The 16,706-nt window shown below is 49.0% G+C and overlaps 1 protein-coding gene across 1 annotated transcript; it reads right to left on the bottom strand.

Moving 5' to 3' along the window:
- Nucleotides 1-642: 642 nt before the first annotated feature.
- On the bottom strand, nucleotides 643-16,570 carry PWWP2B (PWWP domain containing 2B). The gene is made up of 3 exons (XM_071749723.1): nucleotides 16,364-16,570; nucleotides 9,930-11,583; nucleotides 643-1,181 (listed from the first exon to the last, which is right to left on the bottom strand). The coding sequence occupies exons 1-2, from the start codon at nucleotides 16,525-16,527 to the stop codon at nucleotides 9,948-9,950; spliced, it is 1,800 nt and encodes a 599-aa protein (XP_071605824.1). The 5' UTR covers nucleotides 16,528-16,570; the 3' UTR covers nucleotides 643-1,181; nucleotides 9,930-9,947.
- Nucleotides 16,571-16,706: the final 136 nt, after the last annotated feature.

Here is a 16,706-nt window from a genome sequence, read left to right as displayed (position 1 = left end):
AACAACAAACAGGAAGCAGAATCTGTGCAACCATCCTGTAGCTCAAAGGTCCCCTTCTACATGCAGACATTTTACCTAGCAGGGACAACTCTGAACTGTTTTCTCTAGCATCAGAAGCAACAGCTTACTACAATTTAATGTTTCTAGACTGAGAGAATCCAAGGGAAAGTTTGACTAATGCAAAACAGTAACAAAAAATTTTATCAATGCAGTTTCAAAAACTTGTCCATAGGTCACTTCAGTTTGTGAAACATCTGTACTCAGAATTCAGTACAGAAGCTGCAGGCTGTTAGTTTTCTGTTTTTTAAAGACTGCTCCTCACTTTTGGTCATGTGTCAGGATGAAGATCCTTTCTATCCAACACCACGTGTATAAGGGGCCTTAAGTGATGCCCATAGTCTGGTGTGAACACAAAAGTTAGTTCAAAACATCAATTCAATCCCACCTCTATGCAGGCAGCAGGAGCAGACCAAGGCTGTGCTGCCTGCTCTTCCAGGTGACTTCAGAAAGCACATGTTTAGGACACCAACCCATGTGAAGCCCCAGGTAACTGCTTGTTCACATACCTGAAAACACTGGTTCTCTCAGCTCTGCACTAAACAACATGAAAGAGCTTCATGAGATGCAATGGTAGCCACATAGTTATGTGTTGCACATTTTCCAAGTTTTAATAGACACAGAAGTGAGTCCATTTTACTTAAGACACTACAATGATTTCATTCTATTGCATGTCCTGCTCCAATTACATTTCTCAGAGTACAGCATTGAGTAAAAGTTTGGTAGCTTTAAAATTAACAAGTGTGTGAAATCTGTAAGTAAAATAAGCAGCAGCAATAATTTTTGGGATTTTATCAAGAATAGCTAACCTTTAAGTAATAAATACATTCCAAGTCGTGGTTTTTGCTGTTCTCCTAGTTCATTGCCATATGATTTGTAAAATTCTCATTTGTGTGTAAGAGATCCTTTAGACTTTCCTGGCAGCCACACACCAGGAGAGCCTCCTAACTCCACGTCCCGGTGCCTGTCACCTGTCCCAGATGAAAAGCAGTGCAATCTGACAAGGAAACTGCCTGCTCCTGCCACGTGGGTGGCAGGCTCCAGATCCTCCTGGGGAGCAGGTCAGGATGGTTACAGACTTGGTGACCCTCTGGGAGAACAGCTGTGCTCTTATCTTCTGTTACCTGGAAGGAAGCGAGAGAGGGAGAGGTTACTGCAGGCACGGACGGGCAGGAGCAGCACACGCTGTGGGTCACCTCTAAATATAGACAGGAATTCCTCTGCTCCCAGCTGGCCTGGCAGGCAAAACCAGCAGCAGCTACAGCTTGGGAAGAAACTTGTCCACATAACAGACCCAAAGTAAGTGGGAATTTTCTCCAAGACAGCCACAACAGGAGTTTCAGTGACGGTAATAAATCCTCAGCCTCTGGCTTGAAGACTTTTAAGTCCCTGTTCAGGGTGGGTTACTGTAGGTTAATCTGCCATCAGTCCCCACAGAGAGCACCATGGGAAGAACATCTGCCTCCACTTTTCAAGCACAATCTATAAAATAGGATTATTTTCCTCTTGAGAGTGAGACATACAGAAGCTTTTCCAAGTACCTGCACCTGCTCAGGCCACAGAGGGCTGCTGCTGTGCCCCAGCAATCTTGTCTTCAAGAGCAAGTGAAGAAGACATGAAACAACTCAGTGCTACAGAAATTAATGAAAAAATGGCATGGAGATCTACACTTACACTTTTCAACTGCCAAAGCATGGCTGCCCCACACTTCAAACACCGTTTGGTCTGAGCCAGTTCAAAAGCCTGACCAGCCCCAGCACACATCCATGCCAAATCAACTAACATTGATTTACAGAGCCACAAGACACACAGGCTCGAATCCCTGTTCCTGACAAAAAGGATTAAAGCTATGAAGCAAAAGATCAAAGGGCTTTAAAAACCCCTTGCAGCTGAGGTTTGTGACAAGTACAGAGCACAATAAAACAAGGGTGCCAACACCAAATGCAGGCAGACAATCACATTTCTAAAATGCAGCAGCATCTCTTCTGGGGCCATGGAACCAAAACCACCACTGCTCTGCCAGACTCAGCACCCAGAATGATCTGCAGTATTGCCCATGGATTTGAGATTTCAAAGAGATGATTTAATACACCATGAACATTTTTCCTAAAGCCTCAGTCTGGAGGACTGAATCAGGTTTCATAAATGTCAGTATTTTGCACTCATCCTGCTCCTAACAAACTAGGATGCCTCACACCAAGGCCCTAAACCTACAGTCAACAGAGTATAAGTTTATCCATAACTTTGCAGGGTAGTCTATTCCTAATTGTGATGAACACCGAGTTTTCCAAGAGCACAAAACAAACTCCCTTGCAGGCTTACTATCTTATATACCTAAGCCTTCATGGTTTTGGCAAAAAGGTGACCCTTCAGAGACAGATTCCAAATTGAGAAACAAGAAAAAAACAAGAAAAAATGCATTTCCTTGTAGAGAAGGTAGCAGCAAGCCCTCAAGCTGGTTTTTTGAGCTTTTCACTCTTGGAGGAAGGAAGCATCCCAACAGAAGCACGATGCCAAACCTCCTGCCAGGGAATGCTTGTGCCTTTGCAAGGGCAGACACTGCCCCTTCACAGGGATAGGGATGAGAATGCATCACAGGAGCTTGATGAGATTACCTGGGGGCAAAGACCAGGGATTCTCTCCTCTGCAACCAGAAAGTTGGTACCACTGAGAAATGGCAAACTGCTTTAAAACAACTGATGTTCCACATGTTGAAATGTCAAAACCTCACAGCCCTGCTGAGCTCTTGTCCCTGGTGCTTGTCCCCAGCCTGGGACACACAGCTCCACAGCCCAGGCTTGGCCAGGGGCAGAGGCCAGCCCAATGAGAGTGTCTTTGGTGTCTGTTTTAACCCTCTGAGCAGACCCAGGAATTTTCAACATGTGTTTAAAAGGAGCAACACAGGGACAGTCACTCCTACACTCTCACTTTGCTGCTGGAAAACTTCAGAGGGTTTCTGTTAAAAAAAAAAAAAAAATCTCCAAGATAGCAGCAGCTCAGCCTCATTGTGGACATTGCTGCAGCCTCGATACATGTCTGAGTGATGAACAAACAGCAGAGCCACTGACTCAGGACAATGGCATGATCCAGCAGCATGCATGCTGAGCCACTTGATGAAAGGGAGGCCAAGAAAGCTCTCCTGAAGCCAAGTGCTAATCATAACAAAAGGCCCCAATGAAGTTTGGGATCAAATAAAGCAATTCACAAATTCAGACTTAATAGCTGCCATCAGAGTGAAGAAAGCCAGTTTATCTCCCAAGATAGCTGCATCCCACACATGTTGCTCCATGGGACTCTGTAGCTCTGCCTGCTGCCCTGCTCAGGGCACCATGTCCTCAACCCTTCAGGTAAGTCAAGTGCAGGACATCCCCAGAACCCCTCAGCAGCATGGGGAGCACCAAGAAAGAGGAGTCTGGAACCCATCTCCTTCAGGCAGGCTCTCTGGAAAGCCCTGGCACTGATACCCTCTCCTGCTGCAGCCCTGCAAGTGGCACAAGCACCATCACCTGTGAGCCCTGGCAGCTTGGGAAGCCATGACAGCAAGAAGCTGGCTCGTCTTCTCCACTCAAGCAGCTTATTTTAATTAATATTTTCTAATCATAATGCAATTAACAGCAGGCTGTAACTGAACATCACCAAGTCATTCTTCTTTCAGACATCTCCCTGGGGGGCAAGGGCAGTTGGCCCAGGCTCAGGGGGACCAAGTGGCCCAATTTTCCTACATCCCTGAGGAGGAGGGATGGGGAACCTTGAGGACCTCTGACAGGCAGCTGAGCTCCCACAGGGCTTTGTTTCTAAAGTCAGTACCTGCTGCACAGCCCATGTCACCAGTGGAAGGCAAGGGGAAAGGCAGAGGCCACTGCTGGTGGTGGTCTGGGAAAGTCCTTCCTTCCTCCCCATGCTTCTCTCCTGTGGGAAGGGGGCTGGGGTGGGGGGGGTTACTGGATGGGAGCCTGGACCCACCAGATGAGGTTTTGAAACTGTCTCCAGCTCCCAAAACATCAGGATCCAGCTGACTTTAACAGGCTGGCAACCACGTTCTCTAGTGTTAAAAGTCTATTATCCAAGCACTTCTATGGAAAATCCTGTATCAGGTTCGAGGGTTTTCTGCTTTTAGAAAGGGTTGCTTTCTGCATGAAGAAAAGGCTCCAGTTAAGGGCTTGAATCAAAATAGAGCAAGTCATCATTCCTAAGGGAATTTAAATGAGTGATTTTGCTACAATTCACTGCTTCAACTGCAGAGAGCACACAGGAAATACACCTTGCAAAGAAAACAAGTCTGTCTGATCCTACAATAGGATCAAGAATCTAATGCAGACTAAACAGGGACTGGTACGTCAGGTAAAAGCATTCTCTCCTTCAGAAATTAATCAACTTAATGAAAAAATCCTTCATTAAAAAAAATGCCCAGCTCCTCCCTTCAAGAGAGACTCGCATACCCAATGAGTAGGAGATGACTGCACAGCTCATGCAGGGCAGCTGCCAGTGTTCACATGGGGAAAGCTGGGCACAAGATGACAGGGAGCATCTGTGACCCTCTTGTGAGGAGAGATGAGTCACGTTCACTTGCACAGGCAGAGGAGCCACACGTGGACCTTCACTCCATGTGAATCTAAAGGGACCAGAGCACAAAAGAGCCTTCTGCTGCCCATGGATACTAGGGTAGGAAACAGCCCTTGAGCTCAAAAACCAGATGGACACCCCTGCTGGTGGACACAGCAGGATCCCTCATTGCTCCTGCTCTGGGGCAGAGATGGCACCAGGAGAAGTGAGAAAGAACCTTCCAGTAGATTGAAGGGATGGAGGTTTGGGGTGCAGGACTCTAAATATGAAGGGCACAAGCACTCCAGCCCCATCTCTGTCACTGCTGGACAGGAGAAGCCTCTTCCAGATATATGCAATCTCAGGATGCAAGATAGTTCACAAACTAGCTAATGCAAAGCCCACGTACTCTGTAAAGGTACCTATAGAGGGCAAAACAGACGCATCAAGCAGATTTTAGAAAAATAAACCAGGCACCAGGTCATCCTCATCTAGCTTATAGGACAGAGGCAAACAGCCTCAGCAGCCAGGAGGCTACACATGCACAGCTACTGCATGATATTCTTGTTCACCCCAGAGTGACACACCTTCCTCTACACAGAGCTCTCCCCAAGTTTCCAAAAATCCCTTGTTCCCTCTGTAGCATAATTGCAAAATATGCCCAAAGTCTCAGATGGGGCCTGGAGACCCCCACAGTCCAGGGAGCAGCTTGCTGTGCTGCCAAGGGAGTTGTTAAGCCTTGGATACAAATCTCCTTCAGCAGCTGAAGTTAGGGCTCATGTAAGCAGATACCTGTGCAGCTCATGTGCAGTTAGAAATAGCACAATGTACAGCCTGCTGGCATTTCCAAAAAATACACCAGGGAACAGAGGGAAAGAGGGGCAACAGAGGGCAGAAAGTGGGAGAAGCTGCAAAAATCTGTCTGTCTCTACTTGCAGTGGCAGTGGTCACAAGTCAAATGTGGAAGCAGTTTTGGGAGCAGGAAAATCATCAGGATGCCACCAGCCAGGCAGCTCCAGACACCCAGCACCGGGGTACACAAGTATGCAATGCAGTCTGTTTGAGACTTGTTCTCCTACTCTGTATTAGTATGCAGAGACGCTGACTCCGAGCTGTTTGGGGGAAGACTGAGAAACAGTAATTAAGTTGGATGCTTGGTTTTAGTTGACTGAAACATTGAGAAACCAGGCCAAGGAAAAAATCTGAAACATTCAACTTCTAGACTGAAATATTCAATGTGACCAGACAGCTGTTCTTAAAAACTTAGCTATCACAGCAATCACCACCACCACTTTATATGAAGTTAGAGAACAATTTTGTGCCACTGGAAGAGCAGAAGAGAAGAGGCAAAAGGAGAAAGGAGAGTGGTTTACATTGCTTCACAAACTGCTGGCGAGCAGTACTGGCTACATGCACATACAAAGCCCTGAACATCTTTGAAGGTGAAGTCATAACCCAACCTTCCACATTTTACGTTAGCACTTACTATATATAGCAAGCACATAGTAAGCTCTGGTTTTGCTGTACACAGCAGCAGTGTGCTTTTTGTGATGGATGGCTAGATGTGCTGGCACTGAGGGTCTGCTCTGTTTATGGCAGTAAAATTAAAACCTTCAAATGCCAGTATTTTGAAGTTTAGTAGTTCCACAGCCACAGCTTGGGGCAGAGAGGATAAAGCTGGGAAGAATAAAAGATTTTCCAGGGGACAGGGATATATGGGTCTCCTTCCTTCCTGTGCCCCATCTGGGGACAGAGCCAGCTGCGTGTCCCAAACACCTCAGGTGCAACCCCAGCCCCAAAGGTCCATCCCTGTCCTGGGCAAGGGTTCTTCTCCAGACTGTGGCACTGAACACCCTTTTACTGCATCCCTCTGGAGGCTGAACACCCTGGGGATGCCAGCAAAGCTGCTTTGCTATAGCACCAGGAAGAAGCTGGGGGGCTCATCACTGCAGAAGACAAGGGAAGAGCAGTTCCTTGGCTCAAGGAATTTTTAGTTTATGCAGCTGCAAGTTTAAATATGATGTTATCACAGAAGTGAACAGAAAGCAAAACACAAAAGCACGTGAGACTTTCTTATTGCAGACAGAAAGATTGAAGGGGGAGCCCAGCAGTCCAGCTCTGGGAGCAGGTCCCATGCAGGCCTCCTGCCCAACGAGACAGGCAACCCTCTGAAATGGCTCTGAAGACAAGGGTCCTGCAGCCACCATGGCTGATGCACAGTGAGTGCTGGAGCAGAACAGCAGCACAGCCTCAGTTACACAGGGAAGGGGATGGGATGCTGCACAGCCAGGGGGAAGCCAAGTCTTGGCAGCCCCCATGTCCCTCTGGGAGCAGCCCCGAGGTGTCCATCCTTGTGACACTATCTGACTCCCTAAACATCAAGCTCAGCTGCTTCTGACCTGAGCTGTGTCCCCTGCCCTTCAGCCACATCTCAGCAGCACCAGGCCTGACTCCAGCACTGCCCTGCCCAGGGAGGAAGCAGAGCTGCCAAAGACAGGCAGCCAGACCATGGCCTCACCCCAGCTCCCCAGCCCATGGACAGGCAAACATCCCCCACTGCAGGCAGCCATCCTGGAGCTCAGGGCAGCCACCACCACAGAGCAGGGAGGGTCCCAGAGATGGGGCTCTGGCCATGGCCACCTCCTGCTGACAGCAGGGACTTGGGGCCATACATGCATGACAAGCTGGAATCTGGTGCTGCTGCTGAAGGCCCCTCCTGGACTCTTGTTCTCTGCTAAACAAGCCCTCTTGCAGTCACCACAAGATGGATTTTACATCAGCAACATTCACAATTACCAGTCAGATGCTTGCTCTTAGAAACTGCTTTAACAGATATATGGCTGCAGTGCCTTGAAAAGGCCTCAAGACATTTCAGAGGTTTAACTGCAGCTCAAGTGCCATTGTGGTCCTAGGACTGGGGAACTGCAAACATTGCTGAAAACTTAAGCTACACCCTTCAGGAAAGAACAGCTTATGAGTAACTGAGGGAAACATTTCAGTTCCACATTATGAGAATTCAAGGAAAACAACAAAGTTCAATCCTCCTGAGTGGAGACAATTAGATACAGGACAAAAAGTCTCCAAAAACTTAATGAATTGTTTTGTAAGTGACATACTGAAACTCTCAACATGCTGGTCTGATAGGGAATCTTAGTGAACATGACACACTTGAGTTTTTTTCTGCTTTTCTAGTTCTGAACAACTGCAGTTGTTTATCCAGCTATTATCCCATCTCCAGACAGGCAGACTGAGTTGGCAGCTCACTTTAGGCACCTGTAAGGCAGAAAATCGTCCTCTGAAAGCCTGCTGAAGAAGGACAATGAGGTGGAGAAGCACATTAAATGCACCTACACACCCATATATACATGGAGAGGTTAGGCTGAAGTGTTCAGAGGAAATGAAGAGTCTGGGCTAATCCAGGCCATCCCATAATTCTTAGTATTTTCAACATTTCTTTTGTTGCTCCAGTTTATGGACCTGCTCCATCCCTTCTGCTCTGTACCTATAACCTCAGATACCTACTACTATGTCAGCTTTCAGTAATGGTGACAACATCTGTTCTGCTAAAGCTGTCCCAAACTGCACACACACACACAGTGAGCACAGTTCAGAAGGAGAAAGCTCTGCTGCTCCTTTAAACAGAGTGCTGTTTGTACAGGAGAGATGGATTTTGACCACAGTTCCTACACTGGTGAGGACAGTGTATTCTGGGCATCGGGTTTATTTATATCCAGATCTAGCTAATGGGACTTTGGGTGCAATCCAAACGCTCTTGATATAATAAAGTCTTTAGCCAGTTAAGCAGCATTTGAAGGGACAGAATCAAGGATGAAGCTTAAACACTGTTTTTCCTTGCTTGAGTGTCCAATTGTCCAGACACTTTGTGTCCAGAGCACACAAGATGACTATGCCATGCTCCCACTACTTATTCCAGCCAAGCTTGCAAGGATGGAATAATAACTCAAGCAAAGTAAGTCCTTCATCACCCTCAATTGAGTGGTGAAGTCCCAAGACAAGAGCTACCAAAAAAAAAAAAAAAAAAAAAAGAATTTTCCCCCCTCAAGATTACATGGGGACTAACTACCATACACCACTGCATTACAACAGGCGAGATACAGCACACTACAGCAGGACTAGTACTGGCTCGTGTTCACACAGTCCCTTCAGCATGAAAATGAGCAGAAAAATTGAGGTAACAACGTAAATGAACCAAGCCCTTTGACAACAAGTCTTCCTAATGATTAATTACGGCTTTTGAACAAAAAGTTAATCTCTCTCCTTGTTTAACAGTACCACAGATGAGGTCCTGTCTAAGCAGTGACAACTGGAAGGCTGTAAAAAAATTCTAGATCTTATTTAAGTTGCTGAATATTTCCCATGGACTTCACTGAGGACAGAGCAGTAGGCAGCATCAACTGAAACCACAGATGGTATTTCCATTGCCAGTCACAACACATCCTGTATTTTTATGTACCAGATTTTCATCCTGGGCAAAGTTTTTACTGTTTGACGAGAAAGGGAGTCCCATCCTGTTTCATTCTTGCAACCAGCAAAAGGGGGAGGCACTACAAAGAATCAGCTCTCAAGTTTATGCTCCCACTTTATGTCCTCAGAGGTTGCAGGTGAAGCCCAAAATAATTTAACTTGATGGGCCAGGCAATTCGTCAGCAAGATTTCAGACACAAGCAAAACCCCAAGTGCTGTGAGAAAAGCTGAAATACTGTTCCCTAGTTACAGGTTTTTGGTACAACAATTTTAAGACCCAAAAAGATAGTATCTTTATAAGAAATCCATACCAGATAAGTAAGAGAAACTATAGGGGAGCAAAAAGCCTCCAAGGGCCCTTAACCATTACGGGTAACTGCTGGGCATCAGGACCTAGGTATGATAAGCAGAATTCAGATTTTAAGATGAACCTTAGTTCCTCAAACTGAGGTTATTTCAAAGAAATTTAGAAGTCTAGGAGCTGATAGCCCTCCAGCCACACAGGATTAGTTTTGATGCACATGGAATACCCTCAATACTCACACCACATTCTAGCTGCAAACTGATGAAGAATTTCATCAGCTGAGTGAGCAGTGCTTCCTCACCACCTCAGCTGCTTTGCACTCCCCTACGGGAGCAGAGCGTTCAATTCCCATCGTTCCCCCAAAAGTCTGGAACTAAAGGCTCCCACCTCTGAAATCAACACCACCAACAGCCAAGTATTTAAGTTTAACAATTGTCCACCTCAGTTCTTTAAAGAAAAGCAAATGCAAACAAACAGCAGAACGTAGGTTAAAATATACAAGGAGATTTTTCATGGGAAGCATTAGTCCACTGGCACTCACCTGATGCTGGAGGCAAAGTTATGTCTCAAACTGTGTTAAGAGATCTCTTATTTCTGGAGTCAGGTGCTCTACTGCTTTTGCAGCTTCTGTGATAGCTTTACGATACATCCCTTTCTTCTTGCGATTAAATCTCAGTTTGAAAAATTCAGAGAAAGGAGAGAGTTTTGAAACAGATAAGAATGAAGTTGTTGGAGAACCAAACCATGACACTTTAGCTTCTCGCCACGAAGGTTCCCCATTTTCCTTCTGGCTAAGGTTTATGTCAAGAACACGTGCTGGCCACCACGGAAAACCATGAATTTTACCCCAAACAATATCCCCCACTGCAACAGTTCTTCCGTCTTCTGTGACACATTTAGACACACTCTGGGTATGCAGTCTAACCGTCAGCGGCGGCACAATTTTACGCTCATCTTTTGAAGATGAAGAGACAGATGCATCATCACCAGGCAAAAAGTCACACATTTCTGGTGATGTTACTTCTGAACTAGAAGACTTGGATTCATCTAGACTGTCATTACTACACACTGATAAACTAGAGGAATCTGCCTTTCTTTTCCGGTAATTCATAAGGAAAGCCAAGTTATCATGTCCATCTTTACCTTGGGGAAATCTTTTAAAATCATCATCTTCACCTGAGCTCCCTGAAGATATCTCAGCTAAACTTCTGTCTGTGGATTCATCATTGTAAAACGCACCAGGATTGGACTCCGTGCTGCTCTGAAGGACATTGATCTCATCAATAAGTTCTGCCTTATAAATTGAAACACTCTGACCATCATTTATGCGATGGGGCTTCAGCCGTATCTTTGGGGGTGGGACATCTGCACTGGAATGCACCGGCCGCGTCAGCTTCAGTTTTGGAATGGAAGCAAGCTGGCTGCCTGCTGACTTGTCCATTAAACATTTGGTTTCTCGGCACCGCTCAGAGTCTCTGGTCTCCTCTTGGTCCTCCCCTCCATTCTGCAGCATTCGCTCTGGACAGAAGGGTTTGACCGAGCCGTGCACCCGGGAAGGGATTTTCACGACCTCGCCTTTCCCTTGCGGAGTGCTGTAGGATATTTTTATAACCGGTGTTCGATGAACTAGTTCCCCTGAGAACTTGTCAACTTCTCTCTTCTCTCTTTTGTTCCTTTTCTCCACGTAGTCGGAGTCACTGTGCTTTTTCTGCTCTTTGTCCTGAATGCTCAGCTTCCTCCTGGTTTTCGCGTTCTGCCTGGCCGTGTTCTCGTCCTCGGGGTTCAGGGTGTTTTTACACTTCTCACAGAGCACCTGGCGAGGCCGCAGCCTGATGGTGCTCATGATGAGCCTCCCCGGGTCTCTGTTCCGTGACAGTCGCCTCCTCGTCCTCTTTATAGTCCGTGGTGGTGGCTGAGGAACCCACTGGTTGTACGTGTGCCGCAGCCACAGCGGGCGAGGGAAGGGAGCGCCCTCGAAGTACGGGGGGTATGGAGGGAGGCTGCCGGGCGGCGGGGGGGGCAGCAGGGGGGGCACCTGCTCATCCCCACTGCCTTTGGGGGGCTTTTCACCAGCGGGCTGCAGCTCCACCTCGCCCTGCACAGCATCTCCACGGTCAGCAGCTCCATTAGCTCCAGTGTCAGCAGGAGAGTCCTCGTGCTTGGGAAAGGAGGAGGGGAGACAAAACAATCCGGACCTACAACAGGGGGAGGACAGGGAGGGAAAGAGAGAAGGAGTCAGCACGTTTGCAAGGTGGTGCTTCTGTGGGAAGAATGCCTGTAACAAACACGCTAGTTTCTTTTAAGAAAGAGAAATACAAAAAAAAAAACCCACAAAACCAAAATCACAACAAAAGCAAAAACCCCCAAAACCCTCCCACAACTTTCACATCCTGATAATGCTACATTTTCCCTTGACTTTTAAGACAAGACAGCCAATTCTGCCACTAAAAAAATAACAGCATTTCAAAATCTAGCAAAGCTGTCCTACTCTTCTGCCAGAAAAGACAGAGATCGACATCTCTGTTTCCATGAACTCTGCTCAAATTTTTACTCCAAAAAGTTCCAAGTTTCCTCATGCAAGGCAGTTTATTTTATTAGTGGTCTGGTAGAGCCAGGAGGAGGGCTGTGATACAGATTATATGTGAGCCTTCTGGGAGCTATTAAGCTTCCTTTCTTCACATTGTACTTGCCTGGCTGATCTTTTCAGCTTCTCATTCAAAATCTGACCAACCTGACTTGGGTGAATAACTCATGCTTTCAAGCCATGGGTTCACTGGTACACTGCTCTGCTCCTCTGCCCCTGGCCTGTTCACCTATGAATTTATTTGTTAAAACAAGGAACACACTATCTCAGAACAGCAAGATGAAGAATGATGATGTATTATCACTCAGAATCAAGTCTGGTTACAGCATCTCACACAGATCCTGGCAAAAGCAAATCCTCTGAAAAACTCAAACACACAGCTACAATTCAGATTTCTGGACTTCTGCATCAGAATTTATGCCCTTAGCCTGGAATTAGAAATATTATGCTTTTTATGCAGACCACAGGAGAACCATTTAATATGGCTTTAAACCACTGCCTTCATTCTGCTTTTCTCAGGCAGCTACAGACTATCTCTCTCACCTGATTTACATAAAGACTCCTACTGAGTTTAAAAATAAAGCTTACATAAACAAAGGAACCGGGAATTAGCCAGATTCTGGTGCCAAAGCACTGCTCTTCTCTGAAATAAAAGGGACCACTGAGTTACCTGTACTCTGAAAAGTCCTTTCCTGTTATTTGAAGAGTAAGAGTGCAAGAACTTACTGTTTGGATGACAGTTTAATATAACTGTGAAGCTTCTAGTTCAAATGTTGGTGAGACAGGAGGATTAAGCTGTTGAAACCACATAATTTGGAACAAAATGCTTTTGTTTTAAGAGGTCAGTTTTTTGTTTTGTTTTTTTTTTAAACAGACAACCAAGACCATAGGTGTCTTTCAGAAACAAGTACAGTTTGTACAGCCAAAGATGTCAACATCAATCATAAAACAACTGCAAGTGATATAATTTCCAAAGCTCTGGATATAAATTTTGGTTATTTATTGTCTAATCTGGTCACACCAGAGAACTGCACAAGTCTCTGTTCCCCATGTGGACACAAGCCCAGGTCCCCCTGGTCCTGCAGGCAGGCCCAGCACCCTGCTGGCTCTCTGCAGCCTGGCTCTGAGCAGGCAGATCCTCCAGACAATTCACATCCTTCCCCAGGATCCCCTCTGCTGCAAAGCTTCTGACTTGGCAGAAGGAAAGCACTCCAAGGTTAACTTCATGGGATGTTGTATGCTTGTGAAGCATATGTATGAGCATGGTGCAACCCACCTGGGTTTGAAAGGCCCCACCCTGCTGTGGGTGGGTTCCTGCAGACCCCAGCCTCATGGCAGCAGGTGGGCTCTGCCCCCACAGCCACCCCCACACCCAGCCTGAAGCTGCCTTACCCCCCTGCACAGCTCCTGGTAAGAGCATTTAGCTCTGCTGTCCTTCCCACATGGCAGAACGAGGAATGTTCCATCTGACACACTGCACTTTCCAGGAGCAGCTCGTTTTTACCACAAGGAGAAACATCCCATTGACATGGCTCCCCTGCACCCCCCGGGGGGTTCTGCACAGATCCAGATGGAGTTAATGTCTTTCTTCAATCAGCTGACTGTCACGATTGGGTCTGTGTATCTGAACCCAGTCAGCTAAGACGAAGGTGTCTGAATGTGTGTGTTAGAAGCATGAGTGCAAGCACAGGTACCACAAGCAGCAGGAAATACTGCAGAATGTAATCTGCCTATCCTCCCCTTTTTGGGGCAAATGTAGCCAAATGGACTACACTACCCCAATCCAACCTCTGCTTGGAAGAAAATACACCGTGCTCCAATTCATACTCATGCATAATTAAATAACTATTTATAGGTTCATTTGCAATAAAATTGCCAAGTCTTGCTGTCAAAAATGTTTTGACTGCAGTCAAAAGCCATTTAAATCTCATGAGCATGGAGGCATGCTCATCTAAGTCTCCTTAGCTTACGGTCAAGAAGTGAGAATTTATTAGAACAAAATAACCACCAGTCACTTGGTGGTAAGCATGGGATAATCTCTGGGGTCCTTTCCAACCTGAGCCATGCCTTACAGCCACTCTGTAATTCTAGTGGTGCTTGCTGCCTGCACTGCCACGGCTGCAGACCAACAGGGATGCCTGTAGGAAGGCAATAACCACTTTTCTCTTCATATAATTCCACAGCTATTGGGAAAGTCAAGTAAGCATTCTTAACCACATCTCACTGCTCGCCAGGGCACAGGGGCAAAATCAGGCAGCAGGCAGCCAGAATGAGCCCCCACAAACCTGTGCCTGCTTCTTTGTGGCTAAAGTAACAGGAGCAGGATCTGGACAGAGAGGGAACTCCTGGGCACCCGGGGCTGCAGGCCTGCCTCCTGCTCAGCTCTCCATGTCACTCACTACATTTGAGGAGAAATGCTCCCACTCCAACACAGCCCACGAGCAATGATGAAAACATGGTGCAAGGTGGCACACAGATTTTCCTCCCCTTCCCTTACCTGGAGGGGTACCACTGCACCAATGGGCCATGAAACCACCCCACCCAGAGGCTTCAGCTGGTTTCAAGGAGGTACGAGGCAGGAGCAACCCGAGGCCTGTGGAACCTTGGGGCAGATGGGCCCATCCAAAGGCTCACTGTTTGCCATGAACAAGCCTGATCACTACAGACAGTTACTGGGGTGGGAGATGAGGGCAGCTGCGCTGTTCATGAACTAAAGCACAGCAACAGAGCCCCTTCTGCCTGCCCTTCCCACCCCCCCTCCAAGCCAGGAAAGAGCACGCTGCTCCAGCAGGGCCAGACCAGGCAGCCCCCAGCCAAGCTGCAGACTCCCAGGGGATGGGACAGTAATGGGTGAGCACCATCCCTGGGAGACAACCCCACTGCTGTGGGGGCCATGGGCTGCCCTACCACCCTAGCAGAGAGCAGTGTCAAGAGGGCTGGGGCAGCTAGGGGCTCCAGAAGCACCTGAAAGACTGGGAGGAAACACCCATCTGGTCATTCACTCCTTGGATCTGCTGGGCCAGAGAAGGAGAGAAGGGGAAAGAAGAGTATCAAGGAGAAAGGTTAAGGGAAAAAAAACCAACCCAAAACAGGTAAAAAAGTGCACATTGTCACTCAAGAGGGGAAACTTTCAGGCTGGAAAAGACCCCTGGGATCATCGAGTCCAACCATCGTTCCTATTCTCTGAAGTTCTGCCCTAAACCATATTCCCCAAGGCTACATCTAAAGGACCCTTAAAGAGAGCAGCAGAATGTGAAAAGACAGAAGCTGCTGAATTTTGAGCTGAGTGAAGAGATGCCTCCTGCTCACTGTTTTGGCTGGAATCAGACACCAAGTGGCGTTTACAGGGTCTGACAGAGTGAGATGCCTGAACACTTCTGAAAATCTGGCTCAAATTTTCCGGGATAGCTACGTGAAACTAAATAAACTACAAAAATTAAGTTCAGCAGTCTTGCCTCATACGTTGGCTCAGGACAATGACAGAGGTGAAGCTGGCTGTGCTCCTACCCAGCGGTTCAGTCCCTGAGCAGACAGAACCCAACCCCCATTTCCTCAGCACAGCACGGATAAAAAGCTGCCCAGCTTCGGGGGTTTGTCCTTGGGACAGCAGAACCTGCCGCCAGGGCCCTTAGGAACCATTTAGAAGTTAATACTGGTTTGAAACAAAGCATTCACTGCGTGTCCTTCAGGAGAACGGCCCTTCCGTGCCCTTCACCAGAGAAATGCCCACCCGGTGCCAGGGGCAACCCCGGCCTCCCCGCAGCCGGAGGGGCACCCGGGGGTCCTGCCGGGGGTCCTGGGGCCGCAGGGGTCGGGGGGAGGCACTGCAGGACCCCGAGAAACGGTGACCGTGGCCGACCCAAAGGGCAGAGCGGTCAGGCCGGCGCCGCGCTGCTCCGGCGGGGGGAGGAGGGCGAGCACGGGGCGCTGGAGATGGGGGAAGGAAGGAGACGGGAGGGACAAAGCCCGCAGGGTCGCGGGCAGCCCCGGTGCCGGTGGGACAGGGCCCGGGCCCGGGGGCAGCGGATCGGGCCCCACCGCGGCTCCTCGGGCGGGGGATGGGGAGGGGGGGGGGGGGTCCTGCGCAGCCCTCGCCGCTCGCCAAGGAAGGGCCCGGGGCACCGGGCGGACCGGCCGACCCTGCGGGGCTTCAGGCTCGGGCCCAGCCGCACCGGGACGCCGCCGGTGCCGCCGCTCTCGGCCGCTTTGTTCCCGTCGGGCCGGGCCACTCCGGGCGAACAAAGGCCGAGCGCCTGAGGGGCAGCGCGGGGCCTCCCACCCGCCCGGGCCCGGCGCCCCACACCTGCCCCGCTGCCCCCCGCCCGTCCCAGCCCGTCCCCCCTCCTCTTCTCCCGGTCCCATCCCGGCCACCTCCCGCCCCGCGCCCGTACTTCTTGGTGCAGTCGAGCAGGACGCCGGTGAAGCGTCGCCCCCCGCAGCTCAGCGTCACCACCAGCGTGTCGTTCACCACCTGCTCCACCAGCACCGGCAGCCAGGCGCCCACCCGCGGCGGCGGGGCCCCCGCCTCCTCCTCCGCCGCCGCCGCCTCGGCCATGCTGCTGCCGCCGATCCCCTCCCTCCCTCCCGCCCCTCCCCGCCGGGCCGCGCCGCGCGATGACCTCACGGAGCGAGCGCCCCGCGGCACCCGTGACGTTGTCCGTGACGTCACCCGTGACGTCAGGGCACCGCCCCCTGCTGCGGGCGGCCCAGCGCCCCCTGCTCCGCCGGGCGGGG

Source organism: Heliangelus exortis, chromosome 7, assembly GCF_036169615.1.
Source record: "Heliangelus exortis chromosome 7, bHelExo1.hap1, whole genome shotgun sequence".
In the NCBI taxonomy this organism is placed as follows: domain Eukaryota; kingdom Metazoa; phylum Chordata; class Aves; order Apodiformes; family Trochilidae; genus Heliangelus; species Heliangelus exortis.
This window is presented reverse-complemented; position numbering and strand designations above follow the sequence as displayed.